Genomic DNA, 20,714 nt, shown 5'->3' with positions numbered 1-20,714 from the left:
TTGTCCTAAGTCAAATGCTTAAATTTGACCTTTAGTTCAAGCCTTTTGTTACATCTCTCTTGGATCTTTGTAATGGCTTCTTTCCCACCACCCATCTCTGTACTTTCATTATCTACTTTTTCAGATTCTTCTAAGTATCACTTTCAGAATATTTTTCGTAAATCGTTTTAAAAAAATGTATGCTCCCTCCTTCTCAAAAGCGCTGTTTGTGTAACAAAGCACAAACCCTTTAACCTAATGTAACCTAGCTCCCGATTCCTGTTTCTCACTTATCCATACAGAACCTATACTCTGGCCAAACTGACCTCCTCACCTTCTGGTCATGTTTTCTTCCTTTTTCTAGGGTTCCTAATCCCTGTCTTGTCTCTGCCCTTTCTCCCCAGCTGGAGAAATCATACCTATTACTCAAGGCCCAGCACAAATTTACCTTATTCAGAGAAAATTTTTACATTTTTATATACTTTTTCTTATACTTTATATTTATTTTCTTATATTTATTTTCTAAGTTTTATCAAATATGAATGAAATAGCCTATTTATTTATTTATTTTTATTCTCAAGTTAACATACAATGTAGTCCTGACTTCAGGAGTAGAACCCAGTGATTCATCTCTTACATATGACACCCAGAGCAAATCCTAAAAAGTACCCTCCTTGATGCCTGTCGCCCAGTTAACCCATCCTCCTCATTCCATCCCCACCCTCATCGACCCTCAGTTTGTTCTCTGTATTTAAGAGTCTCTTATGGTTTGCCTCCCTCTCTGTTTTTATCTTTTTTTCCTTCCCTTCCCCTATGTTCATCTGTTCAGCTTCTCAAATTCCACATATGAGTAAAATCATATATCTGTCTTTCTCTGACTGACTTATTTCACTTAGCATAATACCCTCCAGTTTTATCCACATTGTTGAGAATGGCAAGATTTCATTATTTTTCATTGCCAGGTAATAGTCCCTTACACACACACACACACACACACACACACACACACACGCATGCACACACACACATCACATTTTAATCCATTCATCAATTCATGGACATTTGGGCTCTTTCCATAATTTGGCCATCATTGATAATGCTACTATAAACATTGGGGTGCATATGCCCCTTCGAATCAGCATTTTTTTATCCTTTGGATAAATACCTAGTAGTGCAATTGCTGAGTTGTAGGGTAGTTCTATTTTTCTTTTTTTGAGGAATCTTCATATTGTTTTCCAGAGTGACTGCACCAGTTTGCATTCCGACCCGCAGTGCAGTAGAGTTCCCCTTTCTCCACATCCTTGCCAACATCTGTTGTTGCCGGAGTTGTTAATGTTAGCCATTCTGACAGGTGTGAGGTGGTATGTCATTGTGTTTTGATTTGTATTTTCCTGATGATGAGCATTGTTGAGCATTCTTTTCATGTATCTGTTAGCCATCTGGATGTCGTCTTTGAATTTTTTTTAACGTTTATTTATTTTTGAGAGACAGAGAGAGAGCATGAGTGGGGGAGGAGCAGAGGGAGAAGGAAACACAGAATCTGAAGCAGGCTCCAGGCTCTGAGCTGACAGCACAGAGCCCAACGCGGGGCTCGAACCCACAAACTGCAAGATCGTGACCTGAGTCAAAGTTGGATGCTTAACCAACTGAGCAACCCAGACGCCCCTGTATGTCTTCTTTGGAAAAGTGTCTGTTCCTAACTTCTGCCCATTTCTTCACTGGATTATTTGTTTTTTGGGTGTTGAGTTTGGTAAGCTCTTTATAGATTTTGGATACTAACCCTTTATCCAGTATGTCATTTGCAAATATCTTCTCTCACTCTGTCGGTTGCCTTTTAGTTTTGCTGATTATTTCCTTTGCTATGCATAAATTTTTTATCTCGATGAGGTCTCAGTAGATCATTTTTTCTTTTCTTTCCTTTGCCTCCAGAGACATGTCAAGTAAGAATCTTTCAACTGGTGTATCTAGGAAGAAGCCTTGTATAGTGGAAACAGGTTGGACTTTGAAGTCTCTATCAGTTGTATGTTGTTGCATAACAAACTGCCCCAAACTTGGTGGCTTAAAACAGTAGCCATTTTATTTCTCATAGTTCTATACGTTGGCTGAACTGATCGTCTCTTGGTTACTTCTGGGTTTATTTATGTGGCTGCATTTACCTGGTAGGTCAACTAGAGGGTGAGCATGGTTAGGAAAGGTGGGCCTCTCTTCATGTTGTCTTTCATTCTTAAGGAGGCTGGACTAGGTTTCTTCACATATAGTCTTGGGACAGCATACCAAGAGCATAAGCCCCAGTGCAAAACACTTACAAACCTTTGGTTTGTCCTGCATTTGCTGGTATTCCATTGGCCAAACAAGTCATATAATCAACTCAGAGTTAATCAAGGAGGATACATGACATGGATATCAGGAGCTATGATTCATTGATGGCCATTGGTATAACCATCTGCCACAGTCTACCTTCAGGTCCCCACAATCCACATTGCATTCTTATGCAAAATATACTTACCACCTCCCCAATCCCCAAAGTCTCAGGTATGTCATGGCATCAAGCTCAAGGTCCATGATCTCATAATCTCAGAAGTTATGTTAGGTCCAGATGTGGCTGTGGCTCCAGGGGTGCAGCTCCTCTTAGTCCAAGGAACTAAAAGGATAGGTTACCTACGCCTACTACCGCCACACACCCAGTTTGGAATGGTGAGTCAGGAACAAGATAACCACAGTAGTCACTTCCATTAAAAAGAAGGAGAAACGGGAAGCACATAGCAATCATTTGCCCATAATAATTCTGAAATCCATGTGGGTATCTATTATCAGGACCTCCTATTCTAGAAGTAAAGAACATTTCTTGACTAGGACCCAGACTGTTTTCTGGGAGAGATTCCCTAATCCACTGTCCTCCAGAATCCTTGCCCTCTGAACTCTTTTCCCTGAAAATTTTCAAAAAGAAATGATTCAGAGATAGCTACACTTGTAATAAACATAGCATAACATATAGACTTGTCAAATTACTATGTTATACACCTGAAACTAATGTAACACTATGTGTCAGGTATACTTCAATTAAAAAAAAGAGAAGATGGGGCGCCTAGGTGGTCCAGTCCTTTAAGTGTCTAATTCTTGATTTCAGCTCAGGTCCTGATCTCACAGTTTGTGAGCTTGAGCCCTGCATCAGGCTCTGGACTGACAACATGGAGACCGCTTGGGATTCTCACTCACTCTCTCTGCCCCTCTCCCACTAGTGCACTCGTGCTCTCACACACACTCTCTCAAATAAATAAATATTTAAAAAAAAAAAGATGATTCATACTTGTATCTGAGCAGCTGTCTCTGCCTGATTGCTTGTCCATGGAAAAGTTGATTCAGAAGCTCCTTTTTTTTTCTTTTTCCTTTTTTCCTTTTTAACTGTCAACTGTTACTTGAGTTTAAGCTCATACAACTTGCTTAAAAGCTTTTTGGGATTTCTATGAATGTCATTAACATTCATTCCATGCCCTAAAAGACATAGCCATGGTTCTTTTTTGAGGTAGACATCTCTACTTTAGGTTGAGTATAAGGCTTCTGTGGGACAGTACCCTTAAAATTCTTAGAGACCTTTTGTCTAGCCAGAAGGGTCTGTTAGGCATCCCCTAAATTTGTTAGGTCTTTAGAAAAGGCCTTATAGCTATAGTTTGGATTTGATATTTTTCCTAATACCATGTCTTTCTTTGACAGTCTTTCCTAGAGAGACTGGAAATGTGAAGGTTTCCTTTTCAACCTATCAAGTCTTTTCTCCTTTATAGGTCCTCTAAACTGTGCTTCCAAACTAACAATTCTTCTTTTAGCTCATCTCTCTTGTACCTTGTCATGTGCAGCTGAAATAACACAGATGACATTTCATCATTCTGCCTGGTAATCTTCTTATCCAGGTACATAATTTTATTATATGTTTTTTGTATTTTTCAAGTTACCATAGGCAATAGTTTTGCCAATTGTTTCACTGCCTTCTAACATAGTATGTCACTTCTCAATCTCCAGTAACAATTTCTTCACTGCCTTTCTAGCTTCCACTAAGAATTTGTTGTCTCTTTAGCTTTCATGTCTAGAACCCACCATTCAGACGCAAAGCCACTGACACATATTTTAGGCTTTTGGTGAACAGCACGCCATCACAGATATTCTAGTTTCTGTATCAGATATCCATTGCTGCATAGCAAACTACCCTGTAATTTACTAACTTGAAATAGTCATTTTATTTCTTACATTCTGTGGATTGACTGGATGGTTCTTGTACCTAGGGTCACTCATGTGACTGTTTTGGACGAATCTTAATACAGAAGCATTTTTCAAGCTTTGCTTATGTCACATTTGCTAAAGTCTTTTTGGCCACAGTGAGATAATATGGCTAAGCCCAGAGTGAGTGTGGATGGGACAACACAGGAACATGGAAGCCAAGAGGTGTGATTCACATGAAGTCATTTGTAACAGATGCTGACAGATTCCCAGCTCTACCTTACTGTGTGCCTTTGGGAAAATCATTTAACAGTGTGCTGCAATTTTCTCACCTATAAAAAGGAGTTAGTAATACCTATCATAGGATGATTATGAAATTTAAATATTTGAGTAATTATTTTTTATGATTTTAAAATAATGCTTTTGTCATAGAAAATGTACAAACTATAGAAAAGTATAAAAAAAGAAACATTTCTTCAAATCCCATCTGATGCAGTACTGTACTATAGGCTCCTCCAGAGTCTCTGAGTTTTATTTACTACTGTAGCTATATATCTTGGTTTGTATTCTGAAATGTAAAGTCTTTGAAGGAAGAGACCACATTTTATTCATCTCTGTAAATCCCATAGCTTTGCATTAGGGTTAAAAAAGATGTGTGGAAGTACTTGGCTTAATGCCTGACACAAGTTATGTTCTCCCTTAAATTGGACTTTCATTAGATACTAGTAAAGAATTTTAGATATCCTAAAATTACAGAGTTGGGAAAGGAAAGCTGAGAACAGATTATTTAAATGAATCTGTGGAGGGTGGCCTTCACTACCTAGCTTCTCTTTGAGGAATCCTGGTTATTCATGGGAGGGAGGGTGAGGAACATGATCTGCTTATAGGGGTGCCTAAGTGGCTTAGTCGGTTAAGTATCCGACTTCAGCTCAGATCATGATCTCACAGTTCCTGAGTTCAAGCCCTGCATCGGGCTCTGTGCTGACTGCTCAAAGCCCAGAGCCTGCTTTAGATTCTGTGTCTCCCTCTCTCTCTGACCCTCCCCTGCTCACGTTCTGTCTCTCTGTCTAATATAAATAAACATTAAAAAAAAAAATCTGAGTATAGATGCCAAAGTGCTCAGTAGAGAGGCCTCTATTAAAAACTTCATTAGGACTCTTAAATATAGAGAACAAACTGAGGGTTGATGGGGGAGAGGGGAAAATGGGCAGTGAAGAGGGCACTTGTTGGGATGAGCACTGGGTGTTTTGTGTAAGCGATGAAACACAGGAATTTACTCCCAAAACCAACAGCATGCCATTTATACTCTATGTTAGCTAACTTGACAATAAATTTTAAAAAATAAATAAAAAGTAAAAAGTAAAGATCATACCCTTTTAAAAAATTAAAAAATAAAAAATAAAAACTTCATTAAAAAGGAATAATCTAAAAAAAAAAAGGGGGGGGTGGCGCCCGGGTGATTCAGTTGGTTAATCATCCGACTTCAGCTCAGGTCATGATCTCACAATTCACCAGTTCAAGCCCCATGTCAGGCTCTGTGCTGACACCTCAGAGCCTGGAGGCTGCTTCAGATTCTGTCTCCTTCCCTCTCTCTGCCCCTTTTCTGCTCATACTCTTTCTCTCTCAAAAATAAACATAAAAATTTAATTAAAATTAAAAAAAAATAGGGGCGCCTGGGTGGCTTAGTCGGTTAAGCATCCGACTTTCGCTTAGGTCATGATCTCGCAGTTCGTGGGTTCGAGCCCCGCGTCGGGCCCTGTGCTGACTGCCAGCTCAGAGCCTGGAGCTTGTTTCAGTCTGTGACTCCCTCTCTCTCTGACCCTCCCCTGCTCACGCTGTCTCTTTCTCTCTCTCCTAGAAATAAGTAAAACATTAAAAAAAAATTTTTTTTTAAATTAAATTAAAAAAAATAAAGAGACTAGCCATTGAAATCTTTTATTGTTAAAAACTGAAGTCTGACATTACTGACATGATGGTATTCTTGACACTCAGACAAGTCTTACCTTCACATTTTAGTCAAAGAAGTTTGGCAGAGATCACAGAACTTATCCACACTGCTCTCCTCGTACATCGTGGGATAGTAAATTTAAGTGAATTGCAGTCTTCTGATGGACCACTGAAAGACATGCAATTTGGAAATAAAATAGCTATCCTGAGTGGAGACTTTCTTCTAGCAAATGCCTGCAATGGACTAGCTCTGCTACAGAACACCAAGGTAATACCGGGCAGGGTTTGCTTATGTCTGGGTGGTGACTTTTCGGTGGCTCTTGGTTGACTGCTAGAACTGTGGAGGCCTGTGTGCCCTGCTGCCTCAGCCCTCCACCTGTGGATGCTCCATAAAATTGTGATGCTGATGGTGGCAGCGGCCACACCAAGTAAAACATAAATGCTACGAAAGAGTTTTGAAATTAATTTCTTAATTTTTTCCTGGTTATAATTAATTATTTGTTAATTATTCAATATGGTTAAATATTTAACATAATGAAGATTTATGAACAAATATTACCTATTATCTCACTACCCAGAGATAATCACTGTTAGTTAATAATGTGATGTATTTCCTTTCAGGCTTTTTGTTTGTTTGCTTACTCCTACCTTTGTATATGTGGATTTTTTTGTAACATAGGTGAGAACTAATGTACATAAGATTTTTTAATCCTGCCTATTTTTTCCTACTTCATATAATGATGTAGGCACTTTACCATGTTATTAACATTTTTCACAAACTTGTTAATGGTTGTGTAATATTTGGTTGGTTGGTTGGTTGGTTATTTATTTATTTATTTATCAGAGAGAAGAGCGTGAATGGGAACGGGCAGAGAGAGAGAAAGACAGAGAATCCAAAGCAGGCTCTAGGCTGTGAGCTGTCAGCACAGAGCCTGATGCAAGGCCTGAACTCATGAACCATGAGATCATGATCTGAGCTTAAATCTGGCACTTAACTGACTGAGCCACCCAGGCACCCCTATGTAGTAATCATTTATTTAACAAATTTCTCATTTTTGGAGTTTAAGTTGCTTCTAATTTTTTACTGTCATAAATAGGTCTGCAGTAAACATCTTTACAAATCAGGTTTCCTCATTCCAGATTATTTTGTCAAGATAAAACCTAAAAGTGGGTCAAAGGGCTTAAACATTTTTAGCATATTGCCAATCTGCTTTCTAGAAGGATTTGAGAGTTATTCCTTACATATGAGTTTGAATTAGGTTTAGCTAATTCAAGACAGAATCACCCTTTCTCCTATAAAAACATCCAGGACTAGGCAGTCCAGGATTGAGTTTACAAAGTCAAGAACCTAGGCTTTTTATTACTGCTCTGCCATCCCTATCTTACCACTTTATTTATGGCCCCAAATAGCTGTCATCATGTTCTCACTCCATTCGGTAGGAAGGGAGGAGGAGGAAGGACAGAGGCCAGATCTCCGTCTCCTGAAGATCAAGTGAGGGTACATCCTGGTTTGCTAAGGATAGTCTCAGTTATGTCTCCTGTCCCAGAATCCCATCTGACTTAACATTTGTCCTGGGTTGTTTGTTTTTTTTTTGTAAACAGAGGACAATTAATAATTACATTAGAATGAGCCAGGATGGGTTTCATAGGTGTCTACGTTATGCTTCCAACCTCCGCCTCAGTTTTTGTCTCATGTAAGCTAATAGTATGTGAGACCTGTGTACAGTGGAGACTGTTCTCATGTTAAGGTGATACTAAATCTGGAGGACAACCAGCAGTAACTTTTCAGACACCTCCCAATCAAGGATAGAACGCAAGGCAATTGGTGGTACAACAAAGTGTACTGAATGTATAGGTTAACAGTTAACTTCTCCCTGTGTCATGTGTAGAAGTATTTGACACTGCTGCCCCAGCTGGCCACTTGATGTATCACCCAATTGCACTGTGGCCCATGCATGGCCTTTAAGAGTCACAGAGTCATCAGGTACCAGTCCAAAAGCTCAGTGGGAAACATAGTAAAGTGATAGTTTGGTGTCTGTGAAGTGTGTATGGGAAATCAAGGCTGAACAGGGGAAGCGGTAGAGAGTGGACTGAGCACGCTTGCTTGTGCAATGTTAACCTGTAACTGTTTTATTGTTTGGCAATGCTTTGTTTTTGCGATGAACTCTTCTGACAACAATAAGCTAAAAACTATATATTTCATTTTTTAAAGTACTGAGATAGTTGATAAAGAATGTGTAATTCTCATAAAATATTGGCATTTATTATCCACTATGGAAGTCATTCTGGTATCACTAGCCACATGAAAACAAGAAGCATCAAATCTGCTAAAAAAGTATCAGGACCTATTTCCAAAGTCAGCAGTTATTTGAAGACTTCCTGAACAGACTTTTAGCTGTATTACAAAGCTGTAATCATCAAAACAGTATGATACTGGCACAAAAACAGACACTCAGAACAATGGAACAGGATAGAGAACCCAGAAATGGACCCACAAATGTATGGCCAACTGATCTTTGACAAAGCAGGAAAGAATATCCAGTGGAATAAAGACAGTCTCTTCAGCAAGTGGTGCTGGGAAATCTGGACAGCGACATGCAGAAAAAAATGAATCTGGACCACTTTCTTAAACCATACACAAAAATAAACTTGAAATAGATGAAACCCTAAATGTAAGACAGGAAACCATCAAAATCCTCAAGGAAAAAGCAGGCAAAAACTTCTTTGACCTTGGCCACAGCAACTTCTTACTCAACACCTCTCCAGAGGTAAAGGAAACAAAAGCAAAAATGAACTATTGGGACCTCATCAAAATAAAAAGCTTCTGCACGGCAAAGGAAATAGTCAGCAAAACTAAAAGACAACCAGCAGAATGGGAGAAGATATTTGCAAACAACATATAAGATAAAGGGTTAGTATCCAAAATGTATAAAGAACTTATCAAACTCAACCCTCAAAAAACAAATAATCCAGTGAAGAAATGGGCAGAAGATATGAATAGACACTTCTCCAAAGAAAACATCCAGATGGCCAACAGATACATGAAAAAAATGCTCAACATCACTCATCATCAGGGAAATACAAATCAAAACCACAATGAGATATTACCTCATACCTGTCAGAATGGCTAACATTAACAACTCAGGAAACAACAGATGTTGGCAAGGATGTGGAGAAAGAGGATCTCTTTTTCACTGCTGGTAGGAATGCAAACTGTTGCAGCCACTCTGGTAAACAGTATGGAGCTTCCTGAAAAAGTTTAAAATAGAACTACCCCACCACCCAGCAATTGCACTATTAGATATATATCCAAGGGATACATGTGTGCTGTTTCAAAGAGGCACATGCACCCCAATGTTTATAGCAGCACTATCAACAATAGCCAAAGTAGGGAAAGAGCCCAAATGTCCATCAATGGATGAATGGATAAAGAAGATGTGGTATATATACACAATGGAGTATTACTCAGCAATCAAAAAGAATGAAATCTTGCCATTTGCAACTATGTGGATGGAACTAGAAGGTATTTTGCGAAGCGAAATTAGAGAAAGACAACTATATGATTTTACTCATATGAGGACTTTACGATACAAAACAGATGAACATAAGGGAAGGGAAGGGAAGCAAAAATAATACAAAAACAGGGAGGGGGACAAAACATAAGAGATTCTTAAATATGGAGAACAAACAGAGGGTTATTGGAGGGGTTATGGGAGGTGGGATGGACTAAATGGGTAAGGGGGATTAAGGAATCTACTCTTAAAACCACTGTTGCCCTATATGCTAACTAACTTGGATGTAAAGTTAAAAAATTAATTAAATAATAAAATAAAAACAAATAAATAAAACATTAAAAACTTAGAAAAAAAAAGACTTTCTGAAGATGAGAGTTAACACATGCAACCTCAGAATGTATATACACATACCACACTGTGAAACCTAACTTTTATTTAGACAGATGTCTATTTTTCTAAATTAATTTCACTCATTTTCAACTATGAGGTTTTTGTTTTTGTTTTTGTTTTTTGAAAAAGCAAGCAGGGGAGGGTGAGAGAGAGAATATCACAAGCAGGCTCCACACTATCAACACAGAGCCCACAGTGGGGCTTGAAGTCATGAACTGTGAGATCATGACCTGAGCTGAAATCATGAGTCAGACGCTTAACTGACTGAACCACCCAGGCACCCTTCGACTACAAGTTTTTATGTGCACATAGGAATAAGGGAAGTGATAATTTTATATTTCTTGGTTCTATTGGCCAAAGAAAACTTTGCAAACAGTTAAGTAATTCCAGTTTTAGTTGACTGTATCAGGTAATTCAGAAAATGTTTTATTCATCCATTCATGGAATCAGGATAAAGCTTTCGGAAGTATATTCTTCCAGAGATTAAGCCATTATCAGTCAGATTGGAAATTCAGCTTGAAGTACAACGTGGAAGATAAAATTATTAGTTTATAATAAGAATACAAATACACATTTTGGTGAGGCACACACAGTGTTGTGGTAAAGACAAGGTTCTTACTACATTGCAATAACTGTGGAATACTTCTAACTTGTTGTGGCATACCCATAACTCATACCGTCTCCAAACAAGTGTCCACATTCCATTAATTGCAGTAGATGGCACAAGTGTTTTTATGTTCAAGTATTTGAACTACAAGATTTGGGGGGATTTTGGTGTTGAGTACAAAATATAGTTCAACTCCAGAGTATGTATCTTCTGTCTTTGTTGCCTGTCTTTAATCAGATTTTCAAAATCTTTATACCCACCAACGGTATTGAACTTTATTATAAATTTTGGTGACATCTTGTTCAGAATCAATTGGAAATCTGAAATCAAGGGTTCAAGAAATAGAACACAAACTGAAACTTTTAGGGAATTATAATGAAAACAATCAATGACTCACAGTTAATGAAAATTCCACTGGAATTTTCCTTTGCAAAAGCAAGAAAGGAACACAACAAAATAAATAGTAGGAATTCAAATGCTACTCAAGATTAAAATTTAAAATTATGTAATTGTGATTTGCAGTATCTCACCTTGCAGGAAGCATCTTTTGGTAGTGCACCTATTTTGAATAAATTATACACACACATGAATGAAATGAAATTGAGAAGGCCTAGATTTTGCAGCATCTAATTTTAGCAAAGCATTCAGAAGAATCATAGAGACAATTTATTTGACAAGCTTTGTCTTATAAAAGTATCTGTCAAAGAAAGGTACTCTGAAGGAAGCAAAAAGACAGTACCCTGAAAATATTTGGGCTGGAATAGTTACAGTTTACAATATTTAAAAAATTAGAATTGAGGGGCACCTGGTGGCTGGCTCAGTTGGGTAAGTGTCCAGCTCTTGATCTCCACTCAGGTCTTGATCTCAGGGTCATGAGTTCAAGCCCTGTGTTGGGCTCTGTGCTGGAGATGAAGCTCACCTAAAAAAAAAATTAGGGGGCACCTGGGTGGCTCAGTCAGTTAAGCATCTGACTTCAGCTTAGTTCATGATCTTGCATTTCACAAGTTTGAGCCCCAAGGGAGCTCTGTGCTGATGGCTCAAAACCTGAAGCCTGCTTCAGATTTTGTGTTTCCTTCTCTCTCTACCTCTGGCCCATTCACAGTCTCTGTGTGTCTCTATCTTTTTTAAATAAACATTTAAAATATTTTCTTTAAAAATTAGAATTGAGTTTCTCTTCTATTTTGGAAATTTGCTTGGAGCTTACAGGTAACTCAACTGATAGAATGAGCATTTTCTCAATTAAAAATATGATGGTCTACTAGTAAAATCAAATGAAAATATCAATAATTTTAAATTAGTCATAAACTGCAACTGTGAAGAATATTGCTGGCAGTTTTATTTTTAAATGCCATATTTTCTTTGTAGTTTTTTTTTTTTTTTTGAGACAGAAGGAGCAAGTAAGCAAGGGCAGAGAGAAAGAGAAAGAGAAAGAGAAGCCTTGCACTACACATGACAAGCTCTAGTCATACACTGACTGACCACTCATGGATTAGACCCACATACCTAAGAAGAAGAGATATTCTGGATGTAGTAACTTGATCCACATTTTTGTAATTAACTCTCAGCCTGGCCCCTACCTTAAAACAAGACTTACTGCCTTCAGACAGATTTTTGTTTTCTCCAATCATTTGTTTTACCCTAAGCTATTCTGATGAAATCTTATATAAGGTTAAGATGGTGGTATTTAGCACAAATATAATTATACTGTAATGACACAAACAAGTATTCACTTGCTTTAACCACTCACTCTATGGGAATGATATTTAATGTGTTTCTTTTTCTTAACTATCTTGTATCATTCACACATGCTTTCTTTTAGTGTGGTTCAAGTTCAGGGAAAATGGAGGCTTTACTCCCATCAAAATCAATTGAGATTCATGGTTTGTGAAATACACCCTTAGTGTTTTGCATTCAGAAGCATCACTATAAATGTTCCAGAGTCTAAGACCTCTACCATCTGCTCCATTAGGCACTGGATTTCAGTGGCAGTATTTGATTCAAAAAAAAAAAAAAAAAGAAAGAAAGAAAGAAAAGATACAAAACAAAAACTTAGGATATCCAAGCAACAGTTAAGCTTGAAGTTTCTCCTTGAAATAAGAATGATTGGGTATTTCCTTCCTCTTCAGTGAATCCTGTACCTTCATGGTCTCTGCACAGGTTTGTACTTCTAGATTTTCATTTTATTGACTTTTGTCTGGTGAGCAATTATTTTTTTCCGTTTTGGGCCCATGGTATATTGTTTTGTTTGTAATTTGATAGTTGTGTGTTGGATTGAAGCCTTTATTCTATGCAACCATTCTGTTCATAAAAAAAAAAAAAAGGATCCTTTTGCACCTTGTTCTTCAAAATTTGAAGGCTCTACAAAAGTCAATTTCCAAAGATGCTTCACTGGATCAGTTCTTGTGAAAGATCTTGAACCTTGTCCTGGCGTCTATAATTGACCTTCTACCATTCTAGAGCTAGTAAGCTCTCTTTTAATCATAACAGAAACTTTCCAAACCATATGAACAATAGTTTAAATTGATTATAAGGGGTAACTAAAGTTCTTGAAAGTCAAGAATTCTCTTTGATAAGAAACTTAACAGAGGACCATGGAGGAAGGGAAGGGGGGAANCAAACCATGAGAGACTCTTGAATACTGAGAACAAACTGAGGGCTAATGGGGTGGGGGGGAGGGGACAGGGGGGTGATGGGCATGGAGGAGGGCACTTGTGGGGATGAGCACTGGGTGTTATATGGAAACCAACTTGACAATATACTATAAGAGAAAAAAGAATTCTCTTTGATAAAGCATATTTTCCATATTCAGAATCAATTCCTTTTATTTAAAGATTTGGCAGTTTAGGGGCACCTGGGTGGCTCAGTCAGTTGAGCATCCCACTCTTGATTTCGGCTCAGGTCATGATCCCAGGGTCATGGCATGGAGCCCACATCTCAGGCCTGCTTGAGATTCTCTCTCTTTCCTTCTGCCCCTCCTCCCTGTTCATACTCTTGTGCGCTATGAATGAATGAATGAATGAATGAATGAATGAATGAATGAATGAATCACAGTTGATTTCTTTAATTTTTTTAAATGTTTATTTTCTGATGTTTATTTTCTGAGAGAAAGCATAAGTGGAGGCGGAGAAAGGGGTGACAGAGAGACAAAGAGACAAAGAATATGAAAGAGGCTGGAGGCTCTGAGTCAGCACAGAGCCCAACATGGGGCTCAAACTCAGGAACCATGAGATCATGACCTGAGCCAAAGTCAGATGCTTAACTGACAGCCACCCAGGCACCCTGGCAGTTTATTTTTTTAAGGAAAGTAAAGTTAATATCTCAGAAGAAGACTAATTTTATTAAATGTGTATTAAATGTGTTCCCAGAAACTTAAATAGATGAAGGATAGTACTATTAATAAGAATTTTTGGTATGGAGGAGGAGGTAGTAATAAATATTTCTTTGGGACAGTATTAAGTTTTTTAAAGTTCTATACATATGGTGAATGTCTTAGTAAAGTTAGATTTCTCCTTAATGATGTTTTAATTTTTTCTTACAAGAAAGAAAAATTGCCAATAGATGAATGGATAAAGAAAATGAATATATATAATATATGCTATATATGAGGTGTGTGTGTATGAATATTACTCAACCATAAAAAAGAATGAAATCTTGCCATCTGTGACAACATGAATGGACCTAGAGGGTATTATGCTAAGTGAAATAAGTCATACACAGAAAGAGAAATGTCATATAATCTCACTTATGTGTGGAATCTAAAAAACAAAACTAATGAACAAACAGAACAGAACTCATAGATACAGGAAACAAACTATTGGTTGCCAGAGGGGGAGGAGTTGGGATGGGTGAAATAGGTGAATGGGATTAAGAGGTACAAACTTCCAGTTGTAAATAAGTGATGAGGATGTAATGTACAGCATAAAGAACATAGTCAATAACATTGTAGTAACTTTGTATGGTGATGGAATATAACTAGACTTACTGTAGGGATCATTTAGCAGTGTTTAAAAATATGAAATCGCTGTGATATACACCTAAAACTAACAGGGTATTGTTTGTCACTTACGCTTTAATTTTAAAAAGGCAAAGAAAAATTTGTCAGCAATAGCAGTGAAAGAGAGACCACAGCAGTGAGGGAGCAGACAGAACTTAATACAGAATTTCTGTATATAGTATGTCACTTTTTTCTCAGTGACAGCTTTTTTTTAGAGGGTGTGTATTTAACTTGGTAATTAAAGTTAGCATATTTGTAGCAACTTTAATTTTTTATGACTTATTCATTCTCCCAATGTTCCATTTTCTTGTGCTACTGAATTCTTGTCTGAATTTCTGTATTATGTGTTTATCTCTGTACTTCTCCTGGGGCAGACCATTAAGATGAAGGGTTCTGCAGTCATCAGAAATTCAGAGCTGTTTTATAATTGCCAAGGGTAAAATTAGCAAAGTCAATTATTCTCCCTTTGGCTTTTCCCTGAAGATATTAGGGGTCTTCAAGGTAATTGCCTTAGGTAACATTTAGATTTTTAAATATCTCTAAGTATAGAAATTGGTATATTAATCCTCTGGTAATTGTCTTTTTACTGTTCTAGCTCTAGTCACATAAGTGTGAATTAAAAGACTTTTGAATTCAAGAGTGAGTTTTAAAATTCATCTATGAGTTTTAATTCATTTTCAATTATGGAACCTGAGGTCAACTTTTTGTTTTGGTGCTTCACTGTACACGGACCCTAGAACTTAGAGACCTTAGACTGCCTCTTTTTAAGCCATAAATTCCCTGACTCCATTGAAATAAGTTGCTTTATATTGTGTTCATGTAGAACATCACCGGATCCTGAAATGATGGGGTCATACCAGAATCTAAAATTTTAGTATCTGAGATCAAACTATCAATGAGACATGCTGAATAATTGGGGGGGAAACATGAAATGGAGAAGCACTATAATTTAGAAATCTGGCTATTAGAGGCCTTTCCTTGTCCCTGTTTATTTTGTAGACTGGATCTGTATTTTAGGATTAAGCTACAGTACAAATAAAGTTGTTTGGATTACTACTTGCCATTTTTTTCTTTTTAAAAATTTTTTTAACATTTATTTTTGAGAGACAAGACAGAGCATGAGTGGGAGAGGGGCAGAGAGAGAGAGGGAGACATAATCTGAAGCAAGCTCCAGGCTCTGTGCTGTCAGCACAGCACCCTACGTGGGGCTCGAACTCACGAACCACAAGATCATGACCTGAGCTGAAGTCGGCCGCTTAACTAACTGAGCCACCCAGGCTCCCCGCCATCTTTTTTCTTTAAGTCGTTTATTTTGCATGTATAGTGATAACCTAGTATTTAAACAGTTGAATTCGGGGGCACCTGATGGCTCAGTCTTGGTTTCAGCTCAGGTCATAATTTTACTGTGCATGAGTTTGAGCCCTGTGTTGGGTTCTGTGTTGACAGTGTAGAGCCTGCTTGGGATTCTGTCTCTCCCCGCACCCCCCGCTCTCTGTCCTTCCCCAGGTCATATGCATTCTCTCTCAAAATAAATAAAATTATAAAAAATAAAATAAAAATAATAAAAAATTGAATTGACAGTGCTATTTTTTTCTCTTTATAGTCATTTTCATTTAATGGACCTATCACTCTACATCAGGTGGGAAATTGTGCGTTGGCTTGGGTCTTCTCTGAGTACCCAAGAACATTGTCATGATGTCACTCCTGGGGACTGTTCTATTAAGCATTAGTGATTTATATTTCTAAATAACTAGGGGCACAGATGTACTCTTTACATAGCTGATGTATTTCCTTATGTTAACTCTGTTTTCCTAAAGGCATAAATATGTTGTTTACAAGGAAGAATTTTGTTTGTATAAATATGCTCAATTTATGCATATAAATCTCCTCCTTTTATACCATCTATATATTTTAATAAAGAGAGTACTAATGGTTATTTCATGTTTGTATTATCAGTTATATTAATTCTACTTTCAAATTCATGTTAAGAAGTGAAACCTAGGCTCCCTTGGCTGGCTCAGTCAAGTAGAGCATGTGACTCTTGTTCTTGTGGTCATGAGTTCAAGCCCCATGTTGAGTGTAGAGCCTACCGAAAAAGAGAAAAGAAGAGAAACCTAGAAACATGCTCTATCATATGAAATCTGAGATTTTCTCTATCATATTCATTTAAAATAGACATTATTGTGACCTTGTGTGTTTATAGTCTTGTCAGCACTATTTTACTTGTGGAAATTATTATCTTTTAGCCTCTTTAGTCTGACACCCAAGATTAATGTTCTTTTCTACATATAACCCTTCTCAAGTATAGATTTTCATGTCTAGAGTGAGTATGTGCAGAAGGTAAGTGGGGTGTCATATATTGTAACAGTAAAGGTAGCTATCTCCCTATCAATTGAATAAAGAAGCCAAAATGTTACCATAAAATTACAATTTCAAAATCCCCAAATTTTTGCAGTTTTTTATCATTTGCTAACAAAGCTACCTATTAAACAGACACTGTATCCATTTTATGAGCCACTTCCTGGATCTTTAAAGCAAAAGTGATAAATGATTAGTATTTGAGAAGTGTACTTAGAAACAAGAAGCCAAATATTATGTTCTTTTAAAATTTATTGTCTCATTGAAACCTTGAACTTTGTCCTTTTGGTGCCATAAAACAATGGAATGAAGTGTCTTTTTGCCATAAGAAGGTCAAATGCCATTATGCAAAAACTGGACAGTCCTCTGAGTGTCAACCAGAAAGGTGATGACCAAGAAGGGAATTTCTTCCATAGGCCTAGCTTTCAAATAAGCCCATTTAAAAAGTCTGTGTTCTACAAAAATATATTCTCTAAAATGGGTAGAGTTGAACCCCATACCGTGGTTGGCCACGAGAGGTAGAAATATATTGGCTAGGGCAAATTTTTTTATATGTTTATTTATTTTTTGAGAGAGAGAGAAAGACACAGCATGGGTCTGAGCTGTCAGCACAGAGCCCAACATGGGGCTCAAACTCACAGACTCTGAGATAATGACCTGAGTCGAAGTTGGACACTCAACAGACTGAGCTACCCAGGTGCCCCTAGGGCATTTTTATAGTATACTTAACCACCTCAATTTTGTAAATCCCTTTTTCTACTTTCCAGAAATAAAATTAGTCAAGCCAGCTTTTTTTTCCTCTTCATTTTCACTGATATAAATTGCCATCTCTACAAAGCCAGAGGGAGGAAAAAAAAATCTACTTCTTAGCTTGAGTTAATCATTTCCTTTTGCTTTTCTAATGATTTTGCTCAAGGAACTTCCTGAGTTAGGAGCTAATAAAATACTGGGTACATGAACCTTTTATTCCTTCCTTTGCATCCTCAGCTACCCGACCCCACGTCATTTCCTCCATCCTTTCTTTGTCCCGTAACTATGTCCTCAGTACCTCTTTCTTTGTTTCTTATTGTTCACAAATTAGTTAATTTCATCTCAGACAATCCCCAACCCCTTTCTTCCCATGTTTCATTCTTTATCTTCTTACTTGTTAGTTCAGAAAAATTGTCCATCTTTTTGCCTTCCTCATGCTCCTTTCAAGAAAAAATAAGCCAAGAAACTTTACTTAGGAGTTGAAAACATCAGTAAAGCTTGGCATGCTCTTTTGTTAAGAATAAGGAAAATTAGGGACACCTCGGTGGCTCAGTGGATTAAGCGTCCAACTTCGGCTCAGGCCATGATCTCATGGTTTGTGGGTTTCAGCTCCGAGTCTGGCTCTGTGTTGACAGCTCAGAGTCTGGAGCCTGCTTCAGATTCTGAGTCTCCCTCTCTCTCCACCCTTCCCCAGCTTGCACTCTGTCTCTCTCAAAAATAAATAATTAAAAACAAACATTAAAAAAAAAAGAATAGGGGCTTCTGGGTGGCTCAGTCTGTTAAGCGTCCAACTTCATCTCAGGTCATTGATCTCACCATTTGTGGGTTCGAGCCCCGCGCCAGGCTCTGTGCTGACGGCCAGCTCAGAGCCTGGAGCCTGCTTCGGATTGTGTCTCCCTCTCTCTCTGACCCTCCTCTGCTCACACTGTCTCTTTCTCTCTCTCTCAGAAATTAATAAAACATTAAAAATTAAAAAAAAGAATAAGGAAAATTAGGGGCACCTGGATAGCTCAGTCATTGAAGCGTCCGACTTCGGCTCAGGTCATGATCTCATGACTTGTGAGTTCAAGCCCCACTTCGGGCTCTGTGCTGACAGCTCAGAGCCTGGAGCCTGCTTTGGATTCTCTGCTTCTCTCTCTCTCTATTTTGCTCTATTTCTCTCTCTCTCTCAAAAATAAATATTAAAAAATTTTTAAAAGAATAAGAAAAATTATATAATTAGAAGTAAAACAGGCATAAGAAAGAACCAGTGTCTCTACCCTCATTTTTGCCTTTAACCAGATTTCCCTATAACTGTCAGTGTTTAAAGATATTTTAGAAATATTTCCTATTTAGTTTTGTTTTCCTGTTTTGTTTAATTGAAGGTATTATAAGATTGTGGTTTTCTATTTTATTTTTAATTATAAGTATATGGTATTTCTAATGTTATGGGCTAACCAAGCTTTAGTGGGCTGCCCTGGGAAGCTAGCTGCCATTTATAACCTCAATTATTGGGAAAATGAGGCATGAACTCCAAACAACTGACGTAAAGATAAAATTCCTAACTGCATTACCTTTGTAATTTCGTGCCTGTTGTATTTTTGAACACCATAAGCAAAAGAACAGTTAAGAGCATTCTAAAGGATCCATGTGACTACTTTTCATTAGTAACTACATAGTTCATTTGTATTGATTTAATTTGGGTTTAGCATTTCCATCATTTTCCTGATTCCTCAGAGTTGTAATACTCATGGAAAAAATTCACTCTAAGCCCAAGTTGGTTGATGGGGCCTTAACCCAGGAGTAAATGTTATTTATTTAGCAATAGTGATTGGGGAAGAGCCCTTTTCTGGCAGCTAATGACCTACTGGAGGACTTGTGTGCCCAAGGCAAAGCTAAAGGCCATTAGCCCAACAGGTCATTAACTGCCAAATGCCTGACCCTGAGGTCATTTCTGATATTGGAAACTGTGAAAACATTAAAGTGGGCTTGTTGGAAATTATGGCTGTGCCAAGAAGTTTCTTTTTAAGCGTTTTGGAAAATGCATCATTTGTTGTTATTCATGTGGCTTAATTGTCTTTGTTCTGGGGCCATTTTCACTGTGCCGATCAAGTCAGTCAGATATCAGTAAACACCAAAACTGTACCGTATGGCCAATCTTTAATTTTTAAAGGATAGTTTCCCTGTTTAAAATATCAGGTTAACTACTTCATTCCTAAGCAGGCTTAGCTTTCACTTTTGTGGATCACTTATGTTTTCATAATATGTTAATTTAATAGCACTTAACCTGTTTTATACTTCTCAGAGATGACGTGTAAAGCCACAGCAGAGAAGTGGAAAGATCTCAAGTACAAGTCTGTGGATCTAGTCTCTATCTCTGACTTTCTTTCTTTTTTTTTTTGAATTAGCCATTTAACATTGGACAGTTCATTTTCCTTCCCAGAATTCTAGTTCAGATCATTTATCTCTTTCTCCAAACTGTTTATCTAATGTCCTTTTTTTTTTTTTTCAAGTAAGCTCTATGCCCAGTGTGGGCTTGAACTCATGACCCTGTGATCAAGAGTCACATGCTTTACAGACTGAGCCAGCCAGGCACACCCCTCTAATGTCTTAATATTCCATTTTTCAAGTGAAATTAGAAACATCATGGTGCAGAATATTTAATATTTATTAAAATTGGTACAAAGCACTTAAAAATAATATTAGAAGCTTACATTTTTGAGCTTATAAAACTTATTATCACGGTAGAGCTGCTGTCTAAATCTAAATATAGGCAATCTGGCTCCAAAATCCTCTCGCTTAACTAAAGTAGAAAACTAACAAACCAAGAATCATGATACCTTCTTTGCCAGCAATTTTGCAGTTACCAGTATTGGAATTTATAACATCTTAAACAACTGGTAGTTTTAAAATATTGTAGTAAGTATTTCAATACAAACATCAGTAGGAGCTTTATGAAACATTTTGGAGTAATAACCAGTAAGCA

At 37.5% G+C, this 20,714-nt stretch overlaps 1 protein-coding gene across 3 annotated transcripts in view; it reads left to right on the top strand.

Moving 5' to 3' along the window:
* The window catches only part of PDSS2 (decaprenyl diphosphate synthase subunit 2), a 260,551-nt gene that overhangs the window by 152,675 nt on the left and 87,162 nt on the right, over window positions 1–20,714 (top strand). For all 3 annotated transcript variants that reach the window (XM_077780013.1, XM_077780014.1, XM_077780012.1), the window contains one exon: window positions 6,205–6,403. In XM_077780013.1, the coding sequence (XP_077636139.1) occupies window positions 6,205–6,403 (199 nt within the window). The remainder of the gene's footprint in view (window positions 1–6,204; window positions 6,404–20,714) is intronic.

The sequence above is a fragment of the Crocuta crocuta genome, unplaced genomic scaffold (genome assembly GCF_008692635.1).
Source record: "Crocuta crocuta isolate KB4526 unplaced genomic scaffold, BGI_CrCroc_1.0 scaffold147, whole genome shotgun sequence".
NCBI classification, from domain to species: domain Eukaryota; kingdom Metazoa; phylum Chordata; class Mammalia; order Carnivora; family Hyaenidae; genus Crocuta; species Crocuta crocuta.
Note: the sequence above shows the minus strand (reverse complement) of the source record. Positions and strands in the feature narration are given on the sequence as shown.